The following is an 8,552-nucleotide window of genomic DNA, read 5'->3' as shown; positions in this document are numbered from 1 at the left end:
AAATGGACGAGATAAAAAAAGAGAATTCATGCGCATACAATAAGAATCTATTACATTCACATACATAAAATACACCATTTATGGTTAACCGCACGACGGTTACGTGTTCGCGCTAAGATCAACACATTTTTTTTTCTTGCGTTACTTTGCTTTCATCGTTTTCATGTGCAACGCGCGAAATCTCGAAAATGAAGCCGAGCAATTTTCGCGCGACAATAAATTATTCGGTGTGCATTATACAAATGTTTCGCAGACAACTCAATAAATTCAGCGCTCTTTTTCTCAACCGAGTTCTTCCATTTTTTTTTCTCGACGAGCCTTGTTCGTTGTCTTCATCCAGCGCGCACACACACTCATTTCTTTTTTTGTTTTTTGTTGTAATTTTGCCGCACTTTTTGTTCGTCGTTTTTATTGGGCGCGCGTGAAAACAATTCCAAATATGCGTTTCGTTTAGGAACTGCGACACAAAAAAGTGAGAGAATGAAAAAAAGTGAAAAGCGCAAAATGTTCCCAAACACAAAAGAAATGGAATTCTCATTCACACGTATTAGAATTGCTTTTTTATTTGATGACTGCGAATCGGCGAGCATGACCACAATGTCTACATTACCTGTGCTCATCTCATTTCCCGATCTCCGCGCTTTCGTTACCATAAAGGTTACACAGTTCAAGTGGTTTTGGACATTGCATTTAGATTTATTTCACCTTTTTTTGCCCCGTTTGACGTGTGTTTTCCACAAAAATCGGAATTCACTCTATGACACATGCTTTTGTGAGCTTACATCGAATACAGGTGCGAGCTATTATTATTCGTTTTTGTCATTTGTTTTGGTTAGTAAGGTTTTAGGCAACACATGAATAAAAGAGATTTTGAATTAAAAATTTGATCAATTTGATAACAGATAAACTTTATCTGATAGAGGCAATTATAAACCTAAGTAAAGGCATGATGCAATGCTATCATTACTTGAGGAAAATCTTCAAAACGATTCGAGCGCCAAAATAGTGGTCTGCAAAATATCAATGGAGGCTCCATAAGTTCAATCTAACCAAACGCCTATCATACATGCAGTCATTTTCCCAAACTTCAATGAGTTACTTAAACATTGTGGTGATTGTAGTAGATTTGTATACGGATCATCAATTTTCCACTCTGTTTCACACCGAAAGAACGTAGCAGAATGTACGGCGAAATGAAGGTAATTAGTAAACAGTCGGTACACAACTACAAACACACTGTTACTTGATATTCGTTTAAATAAGTGTTAGCTGCTCTACAAATCAACAATACATTTTTGACAATCGTGTGCGAACAACTTGTGCGAATAACAACTATCATTTCTGCATTCACACTAAAACTCATCTTTAAAAACTAGAAAAAAAGTGATCGATAACCAGTTATTTTCCCTTAAATTCTGTTGTTCATTTGATTTGAAGTGTTGAAAATGGCATGCACATTGAAGAATAGCGCTGCATCAGAAGTATTTGCAAAGTTATATCTCAACGAGGATTTGGCCGACGTTCGGTTCGTGTTCAAAGTCGACGATGAAGTGGAAAAGGTTCCGGCCAGCAAAAACGTTTTGGCTGCATTAAGTCCAGTTTTCTACCGTATGTTTTTTGGTTCATTGAAGGAAGGGGACAAGGTGGAAATCGTTGATTCGAGCGCCGGTGCATTCAAGGAGTTTCTTCAGTTCTTTTATCTTAGTGAGGTGACGCTAACCATGAAGAACATCGAGACCGTTGTTCGTTTGGCCGATAAATATGATGTTCTGGAGTATTTCAAAGCTTCTACCGTATTTATTAGAAGCCAATTGACTCCAGATAACATGTGTTGGGGATATCAGCTTGCTACATCCCTCGAAAATACAGAATTAATCGACTTCTGTGAGGAAAAAATCGCCAGTTCACCAAGAGAAATTTTCGGATCCGATGTATTTAAACGATGTGACATAAGCATTCTAGAGCGTATCCTGGAGATGAATTTGTCGTGCGAGGAAACAGACGTATTTGATGCGTGTTTGTCATGGGCGAGACATGCTTGCAAAGAAGATGGTTTGGACGAAACGCAAGCAGAAAACTTGAAAACTCAGCTTGGTGATTGTTTTAAGCTGATTCGTTTTCCCGAAATGAATTTGGAAGGATTCAGTAATCGATACTTATCATTCAAAGGACTATTCACTTTGGAAGAGTATGAAGATATCACGCTTTCATTAATGAGAAAAGAATATGTGCCTAAAATATTCAAACGTATCCCTCGACTAATTCCTGCATGGAAATCTGAAATTTTATTATGTTCTCGAAAAACCCAAGGCTCTAGGATATCTGCAAAGGATATTCACACCGTAGAAGTACTTTCGTTTTCATCGAATCATCGTCTTCTACTGAAAGGATTCTACACTGCACTTACCTATAGTAAGTTGTCAAGCTTATTCGATACTGAGGTGAAAGTAATTGTTACTGAACGCGAGGATATTTCATTTCTTTCAAACATAGTCGTTATTCATGAAGGTACTTCGAACAATTGGGACTATTCTGTAGGCTGTGGCAGCTACCTACGAGTGAACTTAACATCACCAATAATGATCAAACCTCAACATTTGTATGAAATTCGCTTGAATTTCGAATCAAACAATGGATGCTACTACTATTCAGACTGTAAGCCGATGGTAGAAATGGGAGATGGAATTAAAATTCAGTTTCATCGAAACCCAAATCTTAGCTACAACAACCTTATCCGTGGCTGGATTGAGGGGCTAAAGTTTAATAAAATGTAAATCGCGAATGAAAATTTTGTATATTGGACCTTAATAAAGAAACATCCCCATTTAAGAAGTTTTTCTACACTATTTACTTACGCCCCCACTCGCATTTAGTTGCCATTACGATGGAGCTCTTATTCAAAATATTTGACCGTTTTAGCCTGTATTATTTTCGATTGAAGTGGAGGTAGTGTAAAGTTGGAGAAGGTTTTTTAGAGAACAAATGTTAAAAACATTTCAAGTTTTGATTTTATTCACCACTGTACAAACCAAAAGTTCGAATGTTTTTGGAAATGAATTGTGCTCCAATCCCTGAATTTTTAAAACGAAAGAAAAATGTTTGTTCCTTCAAATCTGATGATGAATCAAATCAGACCTAATTTATAGTCTGAAATACGTTTATGATGCATATTGAAATGTCATTTTTGAAATTAGTGTGTTTCGGAATAGATCTACGAAGTAATTAGTTTCTTCTACATTACAGCGATCTACCTAGATTTACATTTCTTCCATTTATCACTAATGTTTCGCTACAAAAGAACGTAGCAGAACATACGGCGAAAAAAGCTACTTAACTAACAGTCAGTACACAAATACACATACACATACACATACATCATCACTTGACAGTCTTTTAAATCTCAACAATATATATGTTTGAAAATCCTAATCGAACATTCACTACGATTTAAACGTTTGTTTAGATAACAACTGTTATTTTGCTAGAAAATTTCTGCATTCACACTAAAACTCATCTTTAAAAACTAAAAAAAAGTGATCGATAACCAGTAATTTTCCCTTAAATTCTGTTATTCATTTGATTTGAAGTGTTGAGAATGGCAAGCACATTGAAGAATAGCGCTGTATCAGAAGTATTAGCAAAGTTATATCTCAACGAGGATTTGGCCGACGTTCGGTTCGTGTTCAAAGTCGACGATGAAGTGGAAAAGGTTCCGGCCAGCAAAAACGTTTTGGCTGCATTAAGTCCTGTTTTCTACGGTATGTTTTTTGGTTCGTTGAAGGAAGGAGACAACGTGAAGATCGTTGATTCGAGCGCCGGTGCATTCAAGGAGTTTCTTCAGTTCTTTTATCTTAGTGAGGTGACGCTAACCATGAAGAACATTGAGACCGTTGTTCGTTTGGCCGATAAATATGATGTTCTGGAGTATGTCAAAGCTTCTACCGTATTTATTAGAAGCCAATTGACTCCAGATAACATGTGTTGGGGATATCAGCTTGCTATATCCTTCGAACACACAGAATTAATCGACTTCTGTGAGGAAAAAATCGCCAGTTCACCAAGAGAAATTTTCGGATCCGATGCATTTAAACGATGTGACAAAAGTACTCTGGAGCGCATACTGGAGATGAATTTGTCGTGCGAGGAAACAGACGTATTTGATGCGTGTTTGTCATGGGCGAGACATGCTTGCAAAGAAGATGGATTTGACGAAACGCAAGCAGAGAACTTGAAAACTCAGCTCGGCGATTGTTTTAAGCTGATTCGTTTTCCCCTAATGAATTTGGAAGGATTCAGTGATCTATACTTATCATTCCAAAGACTTTTTACTTTGGAAGAATACGAAGATATCTCGCTTTCAATAGTGAAAAAAGAGTACGTGCCTAAAATATTCAAACGTATCCCTCGGCTCATCCCTGCGTGGAATAATTCTGAAATTTTGCAGTGTTCTCGAAAAACCGAAGGCCAATATGGCCCAGCAAAGAATATTCACACCCTAGAAGTACTTTCGTTTTCATCGAATCATCGTCTTTTACTGGGAGAATTTCACACTGCAATCATCAAGGGTAATTGGTCTAGGTTAAATGGTAAACAAGGGAAAGTAACCATCACTGAACGCGAGGATATTTCATATCTTTCAAACATACAACCAATCATTGTTTATGAAGGTACATCGAACAATTGGCGCTATCCTGAAGTCAATGGTATGTTCTTACGAGTGACCTTACCATCACCAATATTGATCAAACCTCAACATTTGTATGAAATCCGCTTGAATTTCAAATCAACCAATGGATGCCACTACTATTCAGACTGTAAGCCGATGGTACAAATGGGAGATGGAATTGAAATTCAGTTTCATCAAAACCCAAATCTATACCACAACAACCTTATCAACAGCTGGATTGAGGGATTAAAGTTTAAAAAAGTTTAAATTCCACATAAAAATCTTGTATCATCCTGATTTCAACAGGACTTTGAGTAGAAACATAAAAAGCAATAAAAAAATACATCCATAAAAATTAGAAATATAGAATTTCGAAAAAAAACAATTCATTTCTTGTTCTTTAAATAGTAGGTAAACTTTTCTTCTATTTCAATAAAAATTCAATAAATTTTTTTATTTTTCTCTAAAAAAATTGTTTTATTTATCACTTTTCTCGTTCAATCCAGTTTCCAAAGCCAAAGCGAAATCTTTGTGATGATGACGGCCAAAGATGTTCTCAATACTGTTACGATAACGATCGATTCATTTTGCAGCCCGTAGAGCAAAAGAAACTGAACAACCAGTGAGAGCATGTTCGAAATGGCAAAATTCCAATTTCGTTCGTTTGCCAAAAAATCGAGCTTGACCACTTAATTATCGGTTCATTTACACTTGAACCTTGAATGTGTCCCAGAAGCGAATCGTGTGTTAAACACAGACACAAGCAAAAATCGATTATAACAAGCGATAGGAATTAAATTATGCAAACGTGTAAAGTTTAAAACGATGCCACGATTTTGTTTTCTTTCTTCGCCGCTTTAATGACATAAGAAGCTCACCTGAAAATCATTGCTAAAGTTTTTTTCTTTTTTCATTTTGAAAATTGTTGATCTTCCAAAGGAACCAACGGAATACGGTGTGCGTTTTGGTTTCGAAGTGAAAAAGGCTGCAGTGAAAAATGGCAAAATCGATGTGGTATTATGTATTCCATGCGAATATAATGTTTACGGAAGACAAACTTCGATGATTGATGAGTGACGCAAATGGAATCAGAAACATTTTGCTAATAAAAAGTTGTGCACGTTTGACTTGTTGAATCAAGCGTTGATGTAGATTTAATCAGATCTAACAATCTATCATCGGAAATGAACCACTTTCGACGGCATAAACTTGGTCAATTTCACAAGACTTTCAGCACGTGCTAGAAGTTGTCCTTTATCTTCATCAGCGTTGCATAAATCAGTGGAAGAATCCTTTTATGCTAAAATGTGTTTCTCTCTCTCTCTCTCTCTCTCTCTCTCTCTCTCTCTCTCTCTCTCTCTTCTTGGTGAAGTGTTGTGTGTACACAACCGAATGTGTTCGGCACATGTAGGCCGAGTTAAATGAAAGAAAAGTTGAGTTTTGACGCTCGTCAATTTAAAAAAAAAAAAATTCAAATGCTAAGCGAGCGAAAACACTGTAAATGACGAATCGTGTCGTTAACTTAATGACATGGTCGGAATACACATTCGAAAAAGCGAGACAAGTTAACTAACACGAACAACAACAGAAAAAATGTTCAAGTATTCAGTTGGTTGGCAATGCGCAGCGACACATATCGATGTAATTAGTATGAATTAAAATGTGACACAGCAAAAGGGATGTTGATAGATATCGTCTACGTGAAGCGACGTTCATTTCAATGATGCGTGTACGTTTCAGATATTTGGCTGCGATTACAAAATTTGTCAACGTTGTCGCTGCGTTAAGCAGCGTCGGGGACCACACAGCGATCGGAAGCCGTATTATAATTGATTCAACAGCTTTTTTTAATGTACCGCTACTTTTTTGTTGACTATATCTCATTTATTTTAATAAACAAACTACTTTTTTTATACTAAACTCAATTTATTTTTGTTGAGGAGGATTTTTTTCAGGTTTTTCTTGAAAAATGAGTCTAATTTTTGAGATGGCGCTCAATTTTTATTCTGTTGAGCGTTTGAAATAATTTCAAATTTTGGATCTATCATTGAAATTTGTTTGTTTGCTCAGTCTTTGAGAGAGAAATCGTACTTTTTTGTTAGCATTTGAATCAATTTACGGAAGTTCGTTGATAAATTTAACTCAAATTAAGGCCACAACCAGCAAATAGCGAAGAAAATAAGCAAAAAAGCGGCGAAATGCCATTTTTCCATTGAAATAGTATCAATTTATTATTCAATTGGTTGAAATTCGAAAGAAAATGTCTGAATCCTCCTTCTTCAAAACAGATATATCTGTCTCAAATGCCCATAAAATCAGTGTTCCACGTTCGTAAGTTCATTTACTACCATTTTTCACACCTTCAGCCATCTCGTTCGACACTCAATTTTAAAGCAATAAACCTATTCATAATTTATGAATATGAGACAGAGACCGACGACCAACAGAAAAAAAATAAGATCAAAATCATTACAAAGGCATAAAGTATAATGAATTATTCGTTGTGGCAATGGAGGCTTAATTTCGAATTGGCATTTCGATATGCGGAGAGAAAAAAATATGGTAAAGTGTGAACGAAAGAGAGAAAAAAAACGCGCGGTGAATGGGTTAAAAAAAGCAGTGATTCGATATAGCACCCAAAGTGATTGTGAACAATTATAATCGGCGTCAATCGACGCGCAATATCAAATATATTACCTCTATTACGACTGTAGTGTAATTTGCTTGAATCGTTGTTGCCCATAAAATTAAAGGTTTAACAAGAATTGAGTGCGCGAGCGCACACTCGCTCGTTCGCTCACAGAAACGCAAGAAGAAAATGTTTATCAGATATTTCGTATTTTAATCGAATCCCATTTCTCATATTTAAAAATATTATTTATATTCAATGCATTCACCTAGTGAAATTTAGCTTGCATTCACACACATACACAAAGGGAGTTAAAATGTTTAGCGTTATCCGTGTCTAAGATTTGCCACATTGCACATCCACTATATGCATACTGGTGAACCGTTCGCTATGGTGTTTTATATTCGACGCGCTTTCAAAGCGAAATACTTTTTTTTGTTGTTTTGAATTTTTTGTTTTTGTTTTTTTCACTTGCCAAATCGACTTGCGTCCAATGCAATAATCACATTCAACAAGGTAATGGGTCGTTCGATTGAATTGGTCGCTCACGCTCAACCGCTTGCACATGTTTATGCACGAATCACGGAATTAAATTGCGATGAAGAAAAATTTCGCGAAGAGAAAGAAAGAGGGAGAGAGAGAGAGAGAGAGAGAGAGAGAGAGAGAGAGAGAGAAATTGCTGCATAAATAAAATGAACCACGAGGCATAAATCGGAGTAAATAAGTGAAGCTGACTGACGATAATAATAATGTGAACCGAAAGTAACCGAGAACACAGAGAGAACGAAAAAAAAACCCAACGAACACCGAGTATTAAATGAGCAAGAACAGAAAAATCCATTACGCGAAGCACAACGACGTTGCACACGTTCTGGTTGTAGATTCAATAACAAGGCGGAGTTTGAATGCATCATCTTTTTATCGTTTGGAATATTTTTTTTTGTTTCTTCTGCGCCGTTTTGTTGTTCGTTGTTGTGAAAATAAACTCATTTCTTTCGTGCGCTTGTCGATGATTCGCATGTGTTTCGACCTAGAGACTAATATCGTGAGCCGATATTATTATTTTTTTTTGACACAAGCACCACATACACCGGTGCTACATGCTTACTCATACTGTCGATATGACGCGAAGTCGCTCGCACACAATATATTAATATAATTTTTTTTCTGCTTTGGTAATAATAACCACGGCTATTATTAAATACATGATGCGTTTTGATTAAAAAAAAAAACCTCGGTGAAGAGAAGAGGAGAAAA

At 36.3% G+C, this 8,552-nt stretch overlaps 1 protein-coding gene across 1 annotated transcript; it reads left to right on the top strand.

The window, feature by feature from the left end:
* The first annotated feature begins 1,445 nt into the window (after window positions 1-1,445).
* Window positions 1,446-2,774, top strand: LOC129565708 (BTB/POZ domain-containing protein 6-B-like). Its single transcript, XM_055440859.1, has one exon. It carries the CDS (start codon window positions 1,446-1,448, stop codon window positions 2,772-2,774), a length of 1,329 nt encoding a protein of 442 aa, XP_055296834.1.
* Window positions 2,775-8,552: the final 5,778 nt, after the last annotated feature.

This window comes from Sitodiplosis mosellana, unplaced genomic scaffold (genome assembly GCF_009176505.1).
Source record: "Sitodiplosis mosellana isolate CC-2019 unplaced genomic scaffold, AAFC_SMos_1.0 Smas_scaffold_3, whole genome shotgun sequence".
Taxonomy (NCBI): Eukaryota; Metazoa; Arthropoda; class Insecta; order Diptera; family Cecidomyiidae; genus Sitodiplosis; species Sitodiplosis mosellana.
Note: the sequence above shows the minus strand (reverse complement) of the source record. Positions and strands in the feature narration are given on the sequence as shown.

What these genes read in the sequence shown, in the direction of transcription:
- LOC129565708 (XM_055440859.1), top strand. Translation starts at nt 1,446, where the DNA reads ATGGCATGCACATTGAAGAATAGCGCTGCATCAGAAGTATTTGCAAAG.